Below are 22,952 nucleotides of genomic sequence, written 5' to 3' on the forward strand. Positions count from 1 at the left end.
GTTTTGGTGAATGTGAGGCCTTGGGCGCTGTTGTGATTTAGTTTGATGAGGTCGAGGATTTAAGTAACTCGAACCATGTTAGAACGTCTCGTAGGATAAACGAGATTTTTTTGATGTCGTTAGTAATGTTTGAATGTAAACCGGCAGGTGTTTGAGTTTTGGGATTTCTTGGGGACTCCTTAGCTCGTGGTGAATTCGTGCCTTATGTCAGGTGAGTTCATGATGCCCCTTTTTACTCTTTTAAGTTTTGGGCTAGCATGCACACCTAGACAATTTTTCCTGATGAAACGTTTAAACTATTTTATTTAGGCTTGCTAGTATATAGTTGGCCTTGGAATGTTATAGTATGTGTATATATATATAGATATATAAATTATTGTATGGCCTATATTTGGCGATGTTGTAGTCGTTTCGACTACTGATGTTGCGTATGCCTACTTTTTGTTTGCATACGGATGGATGGTAATCTTGGCCGGGCCAAACTATACGACTCAGGTTCTTAAATCCTGTGGCGGGCCCTAAAAAGCCCGTGAGGGGGGAGGCTCGTGTGGCATGATCATCATCGGATGTTACGTGTTTGGGTTGTACATGTGCTCGACCCTGATGTTATTACTTGGATGAGATGTTACGTGTTTGGGTTGTACGTGTGCTCGACCCTGATGTTATTATTGGATGGTATTATAGGGATATAAATATATGGATGTATATAGATGTCTAAGTACGAATACTTAGTGTTGATGATGGCCTAACTGTTCATATCCCATATTATATTTTAGACTCTTGGAATGTTTTATAATCCCGTTTTTATATTTAAACTCTTGGAATGATTTATTTAAATGTCTATTATTAAAACTTGAACTCACTCAGCTCAAGCTGACTTTGTATGTATGTTAGTGTGAGTTTCAGATTTAGAGGAGGATGCTTACCGCTTGGACGTGCTCGAGACTACTTGGACGGTTGGAGGCATAACTAGTCGGAGATTAATACACAAACTATTTTCTTTTCATTTATTACTTTAAACATTTAAATTACGGTTTTGGGAACTTGGTTTTAGTACTTGTGATTTTCCGCTGTTTATTACTTTGACACGATTTTTAATAAGATGAAATTGTTTGACTTTGAATTTTTGAAAATTTTTAGATATGATTACCAAGTGTAGGATTCCCAGGATTCGAGGTCTTACATCCTTCCTCATCTCCCATATATGGCTAAGTATGGAATCCATGCAAGCTGATGTACTTCGAGCATGAAAAACACTTCCTCAAGCAAAATATCCTTATCCGAGCAGGCTAGTCTTCAACAATCTTCTAAGTGTTGTGTTCAATCAAACTCTACTTCGTCAAGCAAGGGATTGTTCTTGATCAAGCATGGTCTGCTACCAAGTAAACCCTTGAAGAAACTTTGCTTAAACTAAGTTCTGGAGCAACTTAGTGGGTCGAGCAAGGATAATAGTAAAGAAGAATCACAAAGCATGCTGGTAGGGAGTTTGTGAAAATATTCTAAGTATTAGTCCCCGCATGATTCAGTCTCGAGAAAGCATACAGTACCCAAGTATACTTGGTTAGTTCTAATAAACCAAAGTGAAGATTGAAGTGATTCGAGCAAGAACTTTCTTGCTCGTAGAAGCATATCCGAGAAAAGTTTGGTGTGCTTGTGAAGATGAAGTTTACTTGAGAGGAATATATGAGCGTTTGAAATATTCTAAGTGTTGGTCTGCTTGAAGTAAATTCCGAGCACACTGAAAGATTACAAGGTCAACAGGAGCCATGCTCGTCATGAAGAAGTCTGCTCGAAGACCTTTTACACTTCAGCTTTATTTTGTTTTAACAAATCATTAGGATTTCTAGAAGGAATGTCAGGTGTACTATAAATAGAATGTTAGGTCACATTGATGTGACAACCCTAGCCTTTACACCTCTGACCTATTCCCTGAGCATACTGTATTCAGAGCCGACATTTCTCAAACCATAATATTTCCTTATACCTACTGATTAATCAACATAAATTCTACAGCCACCCCCCTAAATGCAAAAACACCGACTCATACGCCGCGTATAGAGATATACGCGGCGTATGAGTCGGTGTTTTTAGAAAACACCACCAATTTTATTATGTTTTTTTTTTATTTTGTTATTATTATTATTATTATTTATCATTATTATCATTAATATTAATTATTTATTAAATATTTATTATTATTTCGGCCAAAACAATTAACACATATATATATACCAAAAATCAGTGTTATATTGATAAATTATATAAATAAAAGTAAAAAAATCTAAAGAAAGTCCAGGTCGATGCCCAAGTCGTCGTGTGTCGCGTCGCCAACGTCGGCGTCGTCCTCTCCCCTGCGCCTAGCCCCCGAACCGGCGGCATCCACGTTGTCGCCCCGTCCGCTTCTCACGCTAGACGTGCTCGCATCGTGGTTAAAAATGGGAGGGGGTGGCGGTGGCATGGTGTAGTGCTGTCCAGACAGCTCCGCTACCCGACTACTAACAAGCCAGTTGATCTGGCACGACATCTGCCTCATCCACTACTATGTGCTCAGCGACCGACGCTCAAGGGCCTGCAACCTGGCGTCGGTAGCGGGATCCAGACACACCGCGCGATATGTGCGTGGAACGTGCAGCGGCGGCGCCTAACAACAAAACAATAAAAAATACGTTTAATAAGCAGACGAATTAAAATAAACAATAAAAAAATAATATGTTAAAATGTACCTGACGTGCACCCGGATCCTCACGTCTGTCACCACCATCGTCCTCATCCCCGCAGGTCCCCTCCCCCGCGTCGACAGGCTCATGGAAAATACGCACCTCCGGTGCCGCGTGCGGGGGAGGCTCGACTAAAGGCACCGGGACGAAAGGCCCACGTGCCCCCGGCCCGGCCACCAGTTGGTCGTACAGGCTGTTGGGCCCGGGGAACGAACACACAATGTGCATGCTGCCGCAACGGCTGCGGTCCAACGCGCTCGGAGGGGTCGGCTCGATAAGCAGGCCGTCCACAAGGGCTCCATGGCCCAGAGACATCGCAAGCTGGGTGACGTACCCACCACCCATCAAGGACCCTTGTGCCTGCCTGTACTGGTAGGTGACAAAATAGTCTACAAACCCCCTAGCGAAGTTGCAATGCGTGTGAGTCAGCAGACATCTCAAAAAAAGCAGGTCGCGTAGGCTGTAGTGCTCCGCGCCCTGATTGCGACCCGCGATGGACGCCGCAATCAGCCTGTGTACGTACCTGTGTAATATAATATAATATAATATTATATTATATTATATAATATTATATAATATAATATAATATAATTAATTTATATTACGTTATATTAAACAACACAATACATTTTAAGAACGTACATGTGTAGCGGGTCCCTAATAGCCGAGACATTGGCCTTGGTGTCCAAGGCCCTATCCCCGAACCGGTGATCGCTGATGGCCCTCCACCATACCTGCAGGTCGTCGTCCCGGCATATGGTGAATGCTCTCCATGTATATCGGGTTGCGTACCTCCTACGCGATATGAACGTCGTGCCCAAACATGCGGAAGGAAACCTCCGACTGTGTCGTATCGGCGCCTAGCACCCTCATCGGAATCTCTGGCGAACCAGATGCACGGGGCCTGCAATAATATAATATAATATAATATAATATAATATAATATAATATAATATAATATAATATAATATAATATAATATAATATAATATAATATAATATAATATAATGGAGTAAACATACCTAATGTTTATTGTGGAGTAAACCTCCAGTGTCAGCTCCCAGTGCGCTGATAGAGGCATACTGAAGCACCGGCTCCAGGGCGTATCCTCTCCGACATACTCAGCCGCCCGTCGGTGAGCGTCACAGGACTCCAAAAACGATCAGGATATTACTGTGTTGTTAAATGGGAACATCTGGGGTAGGCGACTGTATCGTGTGTGGGCGTTACCCAGTGGAGATCCCCGGCCCCGCCCCTAGCCCCGGCCACGGCCCCGGCCCTGCTCCATCTCTAACTCCTCCTCGTGCTCGAGCTCCGCCTCAATCTCGTCGTCCACAAACTATAATAATAACAAATAATAAGAAATAATAATAATAAATAATAACAATAATAATAATAATATTAATATTAATAAGTGATAATAACAAATAATAATAATAATATTAATATTAATAAATAATAATAATATTAATATTAATAAATAACAATAATAATATTATTATTAATATTAATAAATAATAATTATTATTATTATAATAAATAATACTAATAAAAAATAAATAATAACAATATTAATAATAAATTAATTAATTATGTTTTTATCTTATTATGTTTTTTGTTTTTTTTCTTTTCTTTTCTTTTCTTTTTTTTGTTATTTATTGTTATTTATAATTATTTTTATTAATATTATTTTATTTATGAATAACATATTATTATTCGGAATTCGGCAAAGGGCGTTCAGTAGCATGACTTATTTGGGAAAATTGACATTGTGAAACGACCTTCCAATTTATTGGCTGCTATCGTTGTGGACAACTTGATCAGTTACAGTGACTACCTTGGGAAAAACTGACGGTGCCAAACGAGCCCTTTCTTGGATGCTTTCGGTATCGGCATCTCAAATCCAGATCTTCAATTTCTTCAAACTCCAACCATCTTGACCATCGGCCACCACCGGCAACCGTAGTTGTGTTCACTCAAACACATATCAATCGTCACTAAGCTTAGGCTTAGGCTTATTATTATTTTTATGTTTAGTTGGGGGTATTCTAAGTTGATCATCTTGTGTATATTAAAGAATTATTGGCTTATATGTATACATACATATATATAGTAAATGTGTGGTATAAGAATTCATTGCTCCGACATAACCAGCACCAGATCGAGATATTAGTTCGATGAGTTTGAATCTCTCGAATCCGCAGTATCCGCTAACGGAAGTGATAACGGGAGCCCATAGTTTGGATAGAGAAGTGGAAATTCGGTCATTGCTCCAACATAACGAGCACCAGATTGAGATATTAGTTCGGACTTACGTGAACCGGTTGACACGTATGCTAACGTAGATTTAGGCTCGGTGTTACGCTGATATTAACACGTTTGCTTAAAGCTTTCGTCATCACTGGCATAATACACAATGAAAGCACAAACTTAAACAGCAATCCATACAATAGCAATTCTCTTCATTATTTTTCTCTTTTTCATGTTTAGTACTCTCTTGAGTGAAAGTAGAGAAACATAACGAAGAAAATTGCTATTGTATGGATTGTTGTTTGAGTTTGTGCTTTCATTGTGTATTATGGCGGTGATAACGAAATCTTTAAGCAAACGTGTTAAAATCAGCGTCAACACCGACCCTAAATCTATGTCAGCATGCGTGCCAACCGGTTCAGGTACGTCCGAACTAATATCTCAATCTAGTGCTCGTTATGTTGGAGCAATGACCGGATTTCCAGTTCTCTCTCGAAAGTATGGGCTCTCGTTATCGCTGCCGTTAGCGGATACTGCGGATCCGAGAGATTCAAACTTATCAAACTAATATCTCGATCTGGTGCTAGTTATGTAGGAGCAATGAATTCTTATACCGCACATCTACTATATATATGTATGTATATATATTTAGCCGATAATTCTTTAATATACGCAAGATGATCACCTTAGAATACCCCCAACTAAACATAAAAATAATAATAAGCCTAAGCCTAGCTTAGTGACAACTGATATGTGTTTGAGTGAACATAACTACGGTTACCGGTGGTGACCAACGATCAAGACAGTTGGAGTTTGAAGAAATCGAAGAACCAGATCTGAGATGTCGATAACTAAAGCAGCCAAGAAATTGAAAGTTCGTTTGGAAATACCAGTTTTCCCAAGTAAACCCATCCAACTGATTCAAGATGTCCATAACGAAACCAGCCAATAAATTGAAAGTTCGTTTCGCACTGTCAATTTTCCCAAATAAGCCATGCAACTGAATACCCTTTGTCAAATTTCGAATAATAATATATTATTGATAAGTAAATAATAATAATAATAATAATAATAATAAATAAATAACATTAATAACAACAAAAGAAAAGAAAAGAAAGAATAAAAAAGAAAAAAACCCATAATAAGACAAAACTGGTGGGCTTTTCTAGAAAAACCCATTACCATAACCGGCACCCGTTTGATATAATATAATATAATATAATATAATATAATATAATATAATATAATATAATATAATATAATATAATATAATATAACATAATATTATATTATATTATATTATACAATACACTCTAAGAACGTACCTCCGAAGGTCTTGTGTCGGTGCCTAACACCGGCATCTGAATCTCTAGCGTACATCAGGTACCTAATAATAATAATATTTTAATACTAATAATAATATAAAAATTAGTATTTTAATAATAATAATTATATGTTTAGAATAATATTATTTTAACAATAATAATATTTTAATAAATACAATAATAATATTTTATTTTATTAGCAATAATATTTTTAAAATAATATTAATATTTTAATAGTAATAATATAATAAAAAATTTAACAATAACGGTAACAGTACGGGAAACCTCGTTTAAGTTTGGGAGGCCCGACGAACTAGGGTTACCGTAAAACAATTCAGGCTCATATACGTGGTGTCTATATAGTAGGCATTGTGTAGTATAACGGTCGGTGCCTAGACAAATTTCAAATCGTTATCATAACGGAACCCAAATTACAATTAAATATAGTTTACTTTTTAAAAAGTCACATAACAAAACTAAACCAGTCACCAAATCTTTGTCCTAACATGTACAACTATGTCCTAGCATGTACTAAATAAAGATAAAACGAAACCTGGTTTAAGTCCGACTGACCGTTAGCGGTGTACCTCGACTCCTCCTCGTCCGACTCCGGAAATAAATGGTTTTTGTTGTTGGTTAAATGAAGAGGGTGAGGGTGAGGGTGAGGTAGAAAAAAAAGGAAAAGAGAAAGGATGGAGAGGGAGGGGAGGGAGTCGGGCTCCAAGTAATATACAAAATACAATACGTTGCATATAGGTCTATACGCGGCGTATAAGGTACGATACGACAACCCTATGACACGAGCCAGGCTAGGACGTCAAATCGTACCCTAATACGCCGCGTATAGACCTATACGCGGCGTATCGATGGGGTGTAGGGGTGTCCCTAGCAGGACCCTTAATCAATTAATGCAATGAGAATCTTTTGAGTTTTGTCATTTACTATTTTAGTATCCTACTATTTATAGATGATTCCCCTAGCTATATTTAGGGGTCTTCATAATTAATGTTTCGTATTTATTTTTGTCGATATTGTTTGTTTACACGAAACTTCAGTCTTGACACTAGGAAACTATTTGGTATTTTGGAAACTGCTAAACTCAACCACTAGATACTGGATCTATTGGTCTAGATCTTTTCTTACTCTTCCTATAAAACTATTTATTTTTACTTTAACTCACCCCTAATATATATATAAATAGGGGATGGATCTTGTGAGAAGTAATCTTATAACGAGAAGTGCGAGAAGTAAATCACAACCATTGATTACAAAGATCAATGGTTTATGTTACAACATGGCACTTTAGTAAATATCAAGAAGTTATAACCAGATTTTTATTGCTTGAAAGGGCATAATAGTCTACACATAGCTTGAGGCACGGAATCTTCTTCAAACATCCAACTGATACACTCAATCGTCATAATTAAACTTGATTGATTCCAATTCCTTAAGCATAAGAAGTAATCAATGTTTTGTCAATTGAATGACACTGGTTTTGAACTAGAATGGGGGGTTTCTCAGATGCCGGTGGGATCGAACCCTACACAAGGTGTTGAAGGTATGTTCATCAATTTTAGGTTTTGTTGTTTTTGTGTTGGTGTTTTGTTGATTTTTTTATATGATTAGATGTAGGTTATTAAGTTAATAATGGAAGCTCGTTTAAGTAATAATGATTTAGGTTTTCATAGTTGAATGCACAACAATCTTTTGGTCAAATTATTTTGTTTCGTGTGTTGGAGTCGTGAATTTTGGTTAAAACAGTTTGTGACGAAGCTATAGATACTTGGTTGTCGTTAGGAGTTACACAATTTGATTAGTGTTTATGAGGTCGTGTTGTACGTAGTTATTTTATGGTGTAGTTACGTTTTTTTGTTGTGTTGCATCGTCTGTATTGCTGGTTGTATGGTGTAGGTATGTCTGCTGTGTTGCGTCGTTTGTACATCTACTTGTTTTGTGTAGTTAGACTTAAGTCGTGGTCAAACACGGGGTACACAGTGTTTTGGACTGTTTAGATAGCAATAAAGGAGTGTAATGTGTTGGTATTGTTGGATGAGCATCAGGTTTATATAAACTAGTTACTTTTGTGTAGGCTGTGTAGATGCATAAAGTAGTGAAGTCTATGCTTGAGATGCATGTGTTAGTGCATCTTTAATGGTGGTGACATCTGTTTTTTTGTGTGTAGTTACTGGTAATATAAGTGTTGGACTTGTTGTAGTTGTCTAGCACATTATTGGGTAGTTCAACAACGGAGAAAACACTGAAAGTGTTTTATCATTCGCAGGTCAAAGCTAGAAAAAGCTTTCTTTCATGATGTCGACTAGTAAGTAGTTTTTAATGGTTAATATGTTTGTTGGTTCTGTCTAGTGGACATATGAATTGTTTTGTGTGTTTAGTGATTTGTTGTAATGATGTTTCATTTTGTGATGCGCAGAGAGGAAAAGTAAAAGGATTGCGAAGAAAATTAGTTTTTCAAGGTTTGTAAATGATATGGCGAACCCAGCTAATGTTGACGTGGAAGAAGATAATAAGCATAAAAAAGGTTTGTTTTTGTGTTAAGCCAGGTTGTGGGGGAGTTAAGAAAAGAGTATTGATGTTCATTCAAAAATTTTTAATGTAGTTTTGGTTTTTAAAACATAATCATAAACTGTGTATGGTATGTTGTTGTAAGGTAGGGAATGTTGATATTGTACACTGAGTTTTTGTGTTTCTGTTGGTGTTTATAGGATTTGGTGTAGGGGAACTGGGTTGGTTGGTTCAGTAGGTTAAGTCAGTTTATAGTGTTGTTGAACTTGGTTTGCTGTGTAGGAGAAAGCAGAACAGTTCTCTGGTTGTTGATGCTGTGAATGGAACTTGGTTAGTTGTGTAGGTAGGTGCATTTTGTGTGTGTAAGAGGTTATGGGTTGTGTAATATGTAATATGTTATTTACTTTTATTTATTTTTTATTGTGTATATGATGTTGTAGTTTTATAGTGTATGGTATGTTGTTGTGTAGGAAACATTGATGGAGGGTGTGTAGTATATTTTATGTTATATGTAGGTGTTAATTTTAGTATATATTATGTTATGTGTAGGGTGTGTAGTATATTTTATGTTATATGTAGGTGTTAATTTTAGTGTATATTATGTTACGTGTAGGGTGTGTAATATATATTATGTCATGTGTAGTTTTGTAGGTTATGTAATTCTTGTAAGGTTAAAGCATAGTAGATTCTTCTTCCAATAAAATGAAAACGTTGATAGAGATAGGAGTGAACTGGAGAAAGATGTTGCATCAATGATTTTATTTTTTTGAGGAAGTAGTCATGGAAAGAAACCAAGCTAATAAGATGCCACTACCGAGGTAGACAAAGAATTTGTAAGTTTCTTCTATTTACAGATCTTAAATCTCTTTTCTTTATAATTTTTATTTGGGTTTCATGAAAGTGCCACCTTCTGTTTTGAATCTTGTTTTATCTGTAGAGTTTGTACATTAATGAGATTATTTTCTTGAAATCAATAATTAGAGTCCGTTTTTTAGATCTTACTTTCATTATTAAGCTTTATATTAAATGTTGGCTTTATAGGTGTTCTGTTTGTTTGTATATAACTTGACTTGTTTATGTATATTACATTTGTGTATATGTAGATCTGTTTGTGTATGCTATAGTTATGTATATACTTGATGTGTAGGTATATTACGGTTGTGTAGTGCTATAAATATGTATAGGTATATTATGTAGGTGTTGTGTATATATGTGTAGGCATTGTGTATATGTGTACGTATATTAGACTTTTTTATATGACCACTAATGAACCATTGGTTGTGTATGATGCTATGTATGGAGACTGGGATTGCATATTTGCTAAAGACTTAAAAAAAGTAATAGCACCAGCTGTTTAGTGTAAGAAAAAATATGTGACGAAAATACTGTTTTCAAGTATAAACACGAAAAGATCAAATATTTTGAAGGTTCTCATTTTGGAATGACCATGTCTTTATGTAGGATAACTTTAGGGGACTAGTTTGTTGATTGATTTTAACCCATTTATGAAACATAGTGTTTTGGTTATAAAAATCTGCAGGGAATCTAACGTTTTGTTATTTGGTTTGAACACGTTTATGGAATTCAATGATTGGTTTTTTAGTTTGGACGAACTGCATAAATTTTGTATAAGCAATTGGTTTTGACTTATTTCTCGAAGGCACATGAAGAGGTACATGAGAAAAAAAAACACGGGATTGGAAGAATTGAAGTTCTTTACCAAATCATGCAGATATGCTAGTTCTGAGCCCAAACAGCTTAGCAACATTTATTCATTTGTTAGCAAACTATTTAAGAGTAATTGTTTAGAAAACTTGATATGTCAGTTGACATTAATTTGTTAGCAATGGTTTATTCATTCATATAAAGTTTTACCAGGTTAGGTTCAATTTAGATTTATTATTGTATCAATTTATTTTTTATATTTTGTTTTCATGTAATCAGTTGATTATATAATTAGGAATGATTTTGGTAAAACCATAAGTATAAATCCAGCATATATTTTATTTTACCTCTGGTTGTTCCTTTATGCTAAACAGGACAAAATTTATGCAATTATAATGAAAGCGTGCTAACCGGGCCCTAATATTGAATTGAAATAAACTATTTCAAATGGGTAAAATATATTACATAAAAGTGAAATTGCTCAAAATGACTGGATTACAATGAAACACGCCAAAGCGTATACCTACACAACTACACAAGTCACTAATAAAGACTATAAAGAGTATATCTGCACGACCCAATAATAACAGTTACAAATACTCTAACTACACAGGTCACTAATAACAACTACATGAAAATCAAATAACTGAACCATACAAAATATATAATAAAAATTCAGCAGCCCTGCAATTGTTTGTCTTCTGTTATGTTTTATTGTTGTATTGATTTTTGTGAGTTGGGATCACCTCTTGCATTGCATATGTTGCTACAAAAAGACCTAATGCTTTTCGTTCTCGACTTTATTATTTGTAGTGAAGCCTTTATCCAATGAAACCATATGCTCAACATCTTGCACCTGATATTTTCCTCACTTATTCCATCTTTATCAACCTCTTCGATTCTGAACATGTTTTAACAATGTTGTTTTCTAACTCATGAACCTGTCGGAAAACACAAAAAAATATATGAATTCAGAAGAATATCAGTGAATATGATTGTAGCCTTGTACCATATTTGAGTGCATACAAATAGTTCATGACCACTAGCAAAACAATACAAGTAACAAAATGATGTTCCGTTTACGTACACTAAAATCATAATAACTTTTTTTTTTCAAAATCTCTTAAAAAATTATATTACAAAAGTAGGAAATCATTATGTAATTTAACCTGAATGCCCCACTATTACCAAATCTCAAGGCCCAAGCATCAAAGTCATATGATTTCACTCCAACTAATTTATTTAATTAATATTTTATGCATAATTAGATTAGAAACACTGAAACATCTATCTTTGCAATTACATTAGAAGCACTCATTAAGAAACACTCATTACAAATTATTATTAAACACATTTATTGCATTACAAATGCGATGCATAAAAATGCAAACATGATCAAAATAAAGGTAATGGTGACTAAAGTAATCATTTGACTCTACATACCTATAAAGTTTTAGAGCATACATGAAATTAAAAGTGTATGTACTGAATGTTTTGTGATAAAATTAAAACTATTCAAAACTAGCACGAAAATTAAACCCTAATTAATATAATCATCATATTGACACAGAATGAGGACAACAAGGAATGTTTAAAATAGAATTTGATATAACGAACTTGAATGAAACCTAAACTTGCTGATATTGAATAGATGTATCATCGTGTTGCCATGAGAAACCTCGCATACAGACTTCAATCGAACTTGATTTAGGGCACAATAATATTAAGCATAAATGTCGATCAGAGAATCTCATAATTGATATTGGCATCATCGTTGTTGATAATCTGCAACAGATATAGGATTAGGTTATTACGTTGCTAGTTATATGGGATTATGATTAATCTGAGATTGTAGATGACTGGTGATACATACGGCATATTAAAGAGCCACTGAATATTAGGAGTTACCAAGTATAATATATTATAATAAATTACGAGTATATCCTTGTGTTTAATTAAAACAAAATATTAAAAGAAAAGATATGATTGGTTGATATTACTTCTCGCACTTCTCGCTGCAAGAATACTTTTGAAATGAACCAATACCTATATATATATATAATTAGTTATAAATGATATTTATTCATTTTCCTTGTAATCATTTCATTATATTATTGCATCTAGTTGATCAATAATATATTATCAATGCGTGGTCGCATAATATGATGTTTGTTTTTCATAAAACTGATGAGTTCAAATCCTTACAAGTGGAAGGTAATGTGATATTTAGATGTAAGAAAATGATATTAAAAGAAATAGTAACCACAATATATTACAAGCTTTTCATTTTAATATGGTATGACAGTTTTATTTTCATGCCTTCTTTTGTTCTCCTTCATACCTCTCTCTAGTCTCTGTCACTTTTGCCACAACATCTTGGCTGGTATCATCCTCCTTGTACGATAATTTCTCTTTCTTCTTTCTCATTGAGTAATCTCGTTCGAGAACCTGAAACTGGTGCGTTGCCGGGCTCTAACCTTGCTTTATCCTCCGTATCTAGCTGATCAAAGTGTTGCTGGTACACTACGTCTAAGGTGCTTCCGTGATCAATGAAAATCTATTTGCTTCGGTAATGACTGATTAACACGGTAATTATCAAGGGTTGTTTCAGACATGGTGCGCCTTTGATCATTGGGGATATGACTGGCTCTTCCTTCTAGGCTTCACTACTTGGTGTCGACCTTTTGGCGGTCTAGCATCTCCTGCCTTGGATCATGTGAGAGTTCAGATTTTTCATCTGTATTTCGAAGGACCATCGTCTCTGTCAGTTCCTTACGTGTTTTCTAACTGCTAACACCAAGTGATCAAGCTTTCCTGACTTCACTGCCTCTTCGATTTCGTTGTTTAGGTTTGTGCAATCATCAGTTATATGGCCAACGTCCTCATGGAACTTGAATACTTGGAGTTATCTAAGGTTTTCCTGTTGGAAATTAGCTTCGGCTTCCTGAAGTCTACATTCTCTGTTGCCAGAATTTGTGCTAGAATTTGTAACCCCGTATCTCTTTTGTTCCCTTTATATCCTCTATGTTCACTTTTTGTGTTATTTTGCGAGTAATCTCTCCTGCTCGAGGATTTTTCCGTTGTTGCGTACACTTTGGATGAGTTCATTATGGCATCGCATGACTAGGGCATTCCGTCAAGGCCGGACAAGCAACGGATAAGGTCATCACTTCTGACCCCTTGGCGGAAGCCTGCCCGTATCATTCCTTCGCTTACTCCCCCTATCAGAAGACCTTCTTTGTTGTATCGCGTGATAAAGTATTTAATTGATCCACTATCCCTGCGGACTACTGTGAGAATGTTCGCAGGGTCATGCTTGTGCCTCTGTGGCTGAAACCCATAATTCGGCCCTCAGGAAGCCTTTCAAACCATTCTCTGGCCACCCCATGAAGAGTTAACGTGAACATTTGACACCAGACTGGGAGGGTCCAGCCTGCAACTCCACCTACCACTATCAAGCTTTGTAAGTGGTAACTTGGATCAATCATTCCATCATATTTCCCTACTGATGAGGGTAACTTCGAGTTCGATGGTCACGGGGCTTCCGCGATCCTTTGCACGAATTTAGACTTCTCCGCGAAGGATTTTGTCCTATATGGCTTAGTAAAATCTACGTCGACGTCATGGTAGTAGTAGTTCACTTATTTTCTCCCACACCCTTGACTTCTTGGGTTATGACTGTGCGTACCACTACCGCTTTGATCACTCACGCTTTTTTCGCGGGAGTTTCAATCTTTAGCGGAAGCGGACTTCTGGCGGGCTCCTTGGCTTTGACCATGAACTTGTTCTTGACTTTGGGCATGACTTCTTCCTTGACCTCTCGTCTGGGCTTTCTGAATTCCAATTTTTTTCGCTTCCGCTAGTTTTTTGGCTTATGCCCATGTCTGGGCCATGTCGTCGAGGTCGAAGGGTGTCTTCACTGGAAGAGTCTTCTTGGTTGTTCCGTGAATATATCAACGTATGCAGCGTCACTGATTAACCTGTCCTCTCAGCCGCTCCTCCAATCTTCTCTCGTACTCCATGCTTATTCTTTCTTACTCTCTTTTGAGCCAGAGCATTGGTCTTCGTCGAGGTCTACTGTTGGCATTGGACTTTTGTGACGAGAGGACCTCACTTTCGCGAAGCGAAAAGGCAGATCTTGCTGTGGTTGTTCTACTTCAATGTAATCTTCGTTGTTTCAACCAAACATTTCATTTCGCCTGTCGTTTCCTTTTTGGGACTCGCTTGTGGTGGGTTCGGCGTGATTGGATGATGATGGCGTGAAAGGAGGAGGCTGATCCGAGCTCATAACGACCGTGAGTAGCTTATAATTGTTCTAGCCGGTACAGATGGCACCAATGAAGAAACACCAATCTAATCACCCTTTTAGTTCAATATTTCGACCGAGAGTGTATGATTATGTTGTTATGAGTTTTAATAGCTTCCACCAACAAAGTATGACATCGTGAGTTCGTTACGAGAAGGGGGATTGGGGGGGTCTTCTCGTAACGACCCTCCAACGTGAGAATCAGTATGACAAATGGTAGAGTAATTTCTTAGAGAGATGAGGTTGCAGAACCCTTTACCTTTGATCTTCTATGAGTATTTATGGCCAAATGGAAGAAAAAGGATTGGTTCAACTATCCTTCTTAATGGAACCTTCCAAATTCATGGCTGAGCATGATAATAATTCCTGAACAGTTGGCGTACAAAGATATCAGTTGCTGGCAGGTACAACGTTGGCCTTCTGTGATTGGTCCATCGTGCAATCGTGGGCGTCATGGGAATATTGACATGTGATTGGTCTTGCCATTCCTTATTATGCGTTAACCTTTTAAGCACAACATATCTTCCGCTTACTTCTTTGAGTTATTGAGTATAAGGTATGTCTCTCCACGCTATGCGGATGATCCTCCGCTTCGCGGAGGATTGGCTTTGCCTTATGGTGTCATGCGGATGATTTGGTACCTTACCTTCACACAGTCATTGTGTAACCGCAACGTAGCTCCTCACCATATCCTCGATGTAGTGCCTCTTCCACTAGGCCACTACTATGGGTTTACATCCGTCCTTTGCCACCACTATGTTTCCTTTCGGTTTTCTTTCTAATTCTTTTTCTAGTTTGTACGTCTTTTACCAACACATTCATCGTTTTTTGCTCAAACTGTAAGAAGTATCACAGAAACTGTACATTAGGGTTATTGTATTAATCTTTTACCATAATGAAATGATACTATTAGAGTGCGGTTTCCTTGTAATTATTATTACTGATATCAGCATATGAAAAGGTTATTTTCATGTTGACGATAAAAACACTGCAAAATATAAATCTAACATAAAACTGAAACCTAGAGACCAAATTATGTGAAAAAGGACAAAAAACAAACCAATGTACAATTAACATTTTCAACATTCAGTTATATATCTTATACAAAAAAGAATAGAGGAATGTTCCTCCCTAAAACTTGGTCATCTTCCTATGACCCCATAATAATCTACAACTTCATCAAAACCCTAATCCTAATATTTAATCCGAACTCTCACATGAGCTCCAAAGATTAGTCGACAGATCATGAACTAATAGCCTGATTATGTTACACCCCGATGAAACCGACAACTCGATACATTCTTGTAAATCTGCATCACAGACTATTAGAACCCATTCATGATCATCATCAAGATACTTTATATCAAATGTACCCACATCTAACTTCAACCTTTTTGCAACTTCTTCTTTCAATGTTACAATACCCGAGTTTGTAGCCACACGAAACCTTATGATATCTTCTCTGTAAGTCGCCTTTATCGTTATTGTTTTCATTTCGGTCCTGGCTGTGAAAGGTTGTACCTTTGGAGTAACTTCTTGTACCTTTTCGATAGGCTCGGTAACAGGACAAAGATTTGTTAGATCATGTGAGCTTCCTGCGTCCTCGATTAACATTATTCCTCTAAACGGTTCTTCGGTTTGTGCAGCGTGAAGTGCATCGGATACGGTGAACTCTGCGGCCACATTTGGTGGTGTTTTGACTTCAACCGGTTGACTTTCTGTTACTCCGACATATGTCTGGTTATCAGAAACGATTCGATTAAGATTTAAGGAGGATTGGGTTTAAAGAAAACAGTTACCTTGGTAAGAGCGGTGAGAGTTTGGGCTACCAGTGCTGGCTTCTCGGCTTCCGGATGGTTGATTGGTTGGGCCGTGATCGGTCCTTGGGCGTGGAGGGTCAGACGGTTTGGACCCGGGTGAACCAAGTTGGTTAGATGGTGAACCATTTGGAGCCGTGGGCCAGGGTGGCGAGTCAACACCGAGAGGGAGTTGGGTGGTTGCTAAAGATGGAATACCGAATGTTCCTTCACTGCCTTGTACAGATTCAATCACTCGTTTAAGTTTTGTTAACGAGCGGTTAACCTTGTTTATCTTACGTGATGGCCACCTTGAGATTCCATGTTGTCGGCATATTCGTTTCATTGTAGTCGGGCAAACTGCAAACCAATAATATAAATAATGATAATAAAGATAATAATATTATGCTACATCGACTTTTGAGTCAAATAAATATTATTCTACATTGACTTTTGAGTCAAATAATGGTTGAAATTAATCTATTTCTTAGGAGACTTTGCAGAACAGTATCCCAAATGTTCCACTAACTCAATCATGCGTAATTTTTTTATAAATGTTAATTTTTTTAATATTGAGGCAAATGAAACATATATAAATCTTAAATACTATGAATACTTATGAAACTTGGTTATTATTTAGTGAATTTGTTTTCTTCGCTATTACCTAATACTTCAAATTATTAAAAAAATTACTAAATAGTAATCAAGATTCATATATGTTTCATTTGCCTCACTTATAAAAAAAACTGACATTTATAAAAAAAAAGGCTACACAAGATTGAACAGCTAAGCAAATTTGTAAAATATATATGAACCTTGATTACTATAGTATCTACTGATGTTTTCTCCAATTTGACTTGAAATTAACAATTATGAAACTTGGATATTGTTTAGTGAATTCATTTTCTTCACTATTACCACATACTTCAAGTTCATTAAAAATATCACTAAAGAGTATTTAAGATTCATATATGTTTCATTTGCCTCACTTAACTAGTTAACTTTAAGAAATAACTTTTATAATAAAATGACACAAGACTGGGAACACCTAATAAAAGTTGACTTTTACAGAAACAAAAAGAACTTTTTAGTGAAACAAATGGAAAACTTAGTTATTATTGTGTGAAGTTTTCCCTTTTTTAATGTCACAAAATGATATCTTTAATAAAAGGCAAAGAATGTGTAACCATACCACCAAGATTCTTTGCAGCATCTTTAAGACTTCCTGCAAAATGTTGTTGAAGAACTTCCAAACTAATTGATTTCTCGGCTTTCCCTCGTTTCTTTTCTGACTTCTTCGTCGTTTCAACTGTCTCTAACTTCCCATGCTTTCCATTTATCACATTTGGCCCATTAACTAACGGTCCATCGTTTGAAATAAACGATTCCGATAGCCGAATGGACTGAATACCCGAATCAATACTATCACCATTCACAGACACTTTAATAATCTCAACAAATCTACCATCTTCCCCGATTTCTTCACCCGAAGCAACTTTCAAGCTCCGAAAATGCTGCTTCATTGAAGTCAACAACGAACCCAACATCGTTTGTTGGTCTTTACAGTCAACCATATTAGGCGGAAGAAAAAACTCCAAAATATAATCATCATCACCCGTATGTGTACTCCTCAAACAAATAGCAAACGATCCAACTAACCCAAATAAACGCGCATAATGAACCAACGGGTATTCGGTTTTACCAAAATGAGTAATATTTTCACAAAAACATGAGCTTCTTGTCGCGAAGGCCCGACCAGCGACACCTTGGCCTTTTTGGAGGTGATGTTCGGCACATGCATCGTGAAAGCCCCACATATGCGCATCGACAACATAAAACGCGGCATCAGTTGTTGACATGCATACTTGACCCATACAACTGCCATCAAAACTGCTGCAGCTTTTTTTGAACCCGCCACCATAGGCTAAGACACTTCGGTGCCTGCATGGGACCCACGTTTGAGCTAGCGGGAAGTTATGCGCTTCGCAGACTGCGGCTAACACTTCCAGGATTTCAGCAAGGGCTTGTTGTCGGCTTTCGTTGCATATCTGGGGTACAGAAAAAACTAGGTACATATTGAGAAAAATGTAGAGGGTAAAAATGGAAGCATGATATATTAAATATTATTTCATCTTACTGCTTGCCTGCGTATTCGGAGAATCCAATATATTTGAGCTTTTCAAATTCACCGCCTGCAAATAAGCAGAAACTTTATTTTCATATTTCTTGTAAAAAAAATTACATAATGTCACTGGCATCACAGGCAAGTTTTTAGGGTTCTTGTTAATGGTAAAACACGAAAAATATAAACACAAAAACATCTTTTAGTATATAGCAAATTTCACTTTTTGTCCTTATATTAAAGAACTAACAAAAGAACGTCATTTACGTTCACATTTTGTAACAGTAGCATCTTTCAACTAACAGGCGTGAATTTTTTCTGTTAACTCCAGTCAAGTGCCAGGCACATGAGGTAAAATGACTAAAATACCCTCTAGTGCCAGACACATGACTGGATTTGAAACGGAAAAAATCAGCATGTGTTATTAAAAAAGACGTAAACTGTTACGAAACGTGAGCATAAAGGATGTGTTTTGTTATTTCCTTAGTCTAAGAACAAAAAGTGTACTTGACTAAAAAAAATGAATGACAGGAAAGAGGTCAATGGGTAAAGAGTAGTCCAAAATGTAATTTTAATGCATAACACCATCTAAATCGTGTTTTTAAATGTAATATGTTTTCTGAACAATACAATTTTTAGAATCATAGCATGTTATTAGTATAAAAAGATATAAAAGTTCAAGAAAAAGGTGTTTCGGGTCAGTCCAAACCAGCCAAGCCCGTTTGAGCAGCTCGTTTTTCCCCGCCTATTTATAATTTATAAGCACATACAGAAACGCAGCGACTCAACCAACCTCGAGCGCCTTGCAGACTTTATCAACCTCAGGAGCATAATTTATCTTCTGTGAAGTCAAAATCAACTCAAGCACACCAACACACGACTGACCAGATGGCTCAAACACAGGCAAAGCTAGGGTTCCACGAACATCATAACTCAAAGCATGATTAAGCCGCTTATACTCCTTATCTGAATAATACTGCACATTCGGAGTCCACTCAGGAAGCTTATGCCTGAAAACCCGACCCGGAAGCCCGAGAACTCCATCAGTATCGCCATCAACAGAAAACATATACATTAAAGAAGCCATTCTGTATTGATGAAGCCCCGTGCAGTTGGGGTCAAGCACAAACGGTTGACCAGACGTCGTGAGCACATTTTTACCCTTGTTTTTCACAGGCGCCCATACTTGAGCTAGCACGTGCTTTTCACCGAGTTCTATGAAGTATCGAAGAGCCATTGTCATTCTTTCCTTAATCACACATGTTGCATCTTGATATTCCGGACTCACCTCCAATATCGGCATCGGCAGCTGCCTTCTTATATCACCGTTGGACGGTTTCCTTGTTATCTGATCACCGTTATCTGTATCAAACATTCAATCATACAGAATAATTATTAGATTTTTCAACACCAAGTATCTTGAGCTTGGTAAACATAGCAGATAATAATATAAACAAGACTAATTAAACAACCCCTAAGTTACAAGATATGAATCAAAATTGAATTACCGATTTTTAACCACAAATTAAGAAAACCCATCAGCTGAATCCCAAAACCCACTTACAAATTCAACCCAAATGACATAAAACCCCACAAACTAACCCGAAAGGAGGCGGTGAGCCGTTAAAGAAGAAGTCAACGTGGCAGTTCCGGCAAGTCTGTCATCAGCATCATTGAATTCATTATTATTAATATCGTCGGAAAAGGCCCAGAGCGGAGAGAAAGACTGCTCAGTGGCGGATAAGATAAAGGAAGGAGAAGGGTCCGAAGAGAAGATCTGATCGAAGGTCCAGGATCCGTCGAGGTCGAGATCCATGACCGGTGGCAAGTCCTCCGGTGGCTTGGTGAAAATACTATTATTGGTATTGATTGAACGGTGGTGGGCTTCGTCGTCTGCTTCAGGCATTGTTACGGCAGATTGAAATGAAAGCTAACAACTTATGGTGGTGGTGGTGGTGAGATGAGGACTCGGAAGGAAGAATCTCGTAGTAGTAGTTGTTGTGCAAATTGTGAGATGAAAAAGATTAAGTTAAAAATGGTGGTGGAAAGACGTGATCCACTTCTCCATATGTGTCGGGTGGGTCTACACCAAGATCACAACTCTATTATCTTGGAGGATGGATGTCATGGGATGTAATAATAATCGCCATGGAAATTATTATTATTTTTTATTTTACTTTTTTAGAGATTTTTTTTTTAAAATAATGTGGAAGGAAAAAATATTTATTAAAATATTTTTTTTTTTTACTTTTATTTCTCGCTTCTTATTTTTTGAAACCATCTATTTTGATAAATATTTTTTCCTTTCATCATATTTTAGTAAAAAGAAAAAACTCTATTCTTTTAGTTGTTTTTGACAAAATTTGGGATAAACGGGTGCATGTTTATATTTTGAGTTATTTGCGAAAATGCATTCATGTGGTCAGCATAATTTTACAGCATTAGCATCTATGGTGGTTTTTTTACAGTGCATACGTGTGGTTTGCATATTTTTGCAACCGAAACCCCACTCGTAAACCCAATGTTAAAAAACCTGTAAAAAGATCCTTATACCCTTGAACTTTGCGTACCTATAGTTGTGTAATATATAAAATTTGAACCTTCGTTGTATTATATATTTTCCCTCTAAAATTAAAACCAACTTTTTTTTTCTTTTACATTTGACTTCTTGGACCTTATTGACTTTCATCGATTCAAGATTCATTTGACTTCAATTGATCACATTGGCTAACTGGTTATGTATTTAACCGTTGCTTTTCATTCTAATTGCATATTAACTAATTAAGTAACCTAGTAAGCTGTATATGAGCACGATCAAGTGATTAACTAGCTGCTGAATTTCTTGTTGTTGGCTTCTTATTTAACTAACTATTGATTAAGTGATTAACCCATCTAAATTGAACATCCAACAAATTCATATTGTTGATTACAAGTCAAACTATTTAACTGTTAACCATATAAACTATATCCAAACAATTGATTTGCTTTAGTCAACTGTTAACGACAAACTCAAATTATATAACCAAGATCAAACAGTTTGAATTAGTATCTATAATGAATTAACCGTTCAAACTAACCAATACATCATTTAAACGTACCAATACCTACTAATTAAAATTATATTGCTTTATCCTAACTTAATTCTTGCTCTATCAAACTAATTCATGCTAACCAATACATACTAATTCAAACTGTGAAAAGACACATGCATATACATGCATTGACACATACATACATAGAAACACAGACACATACATATACATACATAACACAGTCACACACATACACATGCACATACATGTATACATACACACATAGGTATACACACAAATACCTATGAAAAGACACTTATGTCCCTACAAAAGGCACACAAATACACACACATACATATACAAATACATGCAAACACACACACACATACATACATACATACATACATCGTCATTCACATTCACAAACACACTGATCAGATTATCATTCAAATTTAAAGTCCTAAACCATTAACCATATTGTTGACATTGATCTTAAACCACAAAGATTGATATGGACCCTAAACCATAAAGATTGACATTGTCCATAAACCATAAAGATTGTCATTCTACACATTGATCACATTGACCCTAAACCGTAAAGATGCACATTGTCCCTAAACCACATTGTCATTCAAATTTCAAAATACGTTGTCACCCAAGTTAACCTAAACCATACCTAATATCACAATAATTATGTACTGCTAATCACCCACTGCACTTATAACGATCATACACACAATCAACTCTTTTATATAAAGATTATAACACCATTGCATTTAACTCTTTTGTAAAGTAGTTTATCATTAATATAATAAACATATATTACACAATAGTTATTAGTATTTAATATAATGCATAACACCTAATTACTAGTTCATATAATGCTAAACACATACTTATTAGTTAATACCACAACACCTTATCATTAGTAGTTAATACAATATAAAAAACCTAATTCAAACTACTTAAAACTACTCTGTTTGATCATGTGCTCCTGCAGCAAACCTAATCGCGAAGATCCTATTCCGCCAAGTCTTCACAAAAACCACCAAATCCACCTTGAGGTGGTACTAGGAGACATCAACCCACATTGCACCTACAAAATCAACATCATAACTGTGACAGTTGAGACAAAACCAGGTACACCCTAATATGCAGTTACCGATTTAATGATTAAATGCTTATTATGTAACGAACGAACGATTAACCGATAGGG

The 22,952-nt window shown here is 36.3% G+C and overlaps 1 protein-coding gene across 1 annotated transcript; it reads right to left on the reverse strand.

Moving 5' to 3' along the window:
- Window positions 1-15,934: 15,934 nt before the first annotated feature.
- Window positions 15,935-20,610, reverse strand: LOC143548024 (protein NLP7-like). Its single transcript, XM_077039297.1, has 6 exons — window positions 20,307-20,610; window positions 19,498-20,066; window positions 18,727-18,774; window positions 17,775-18,630; window positions 16,586-16,942; window positions 15,935-16,504 (listed from the first exon to the last, which is right to left on the reverse strand). The coding sequence occupies exons 1-6, from the start codon at window positions 20,608-20,610 to the stop codon at window positions 15,987-15,989; spliced, it is 2,652 nt and encodes an 883-aa protein (XP_076895412.1). The 3' UTR covers window positions 15,935-15,986.
- Window positions 20,611-22,952: the final 2,342 nt, after the last annotated feature.

Source organism: Bidens hawaiensis, unplaced genomic scaffold, assembly GCF_021521415.1.
Source record: "Bidens hawaiensis isolate Kalapana, Puna unplaced genomic scaffold, B.hawaiensis_p1.1 tig00000905_1, whole genome shotgun sequence".
Taxonomy (NCBI): domain Eukaryota; kingdom Viridiplantae; phylum Streptophyta; class Magnoliopsida; order Asterales; family Asteraceae; genus Bidens; species Bidens hawaiensis.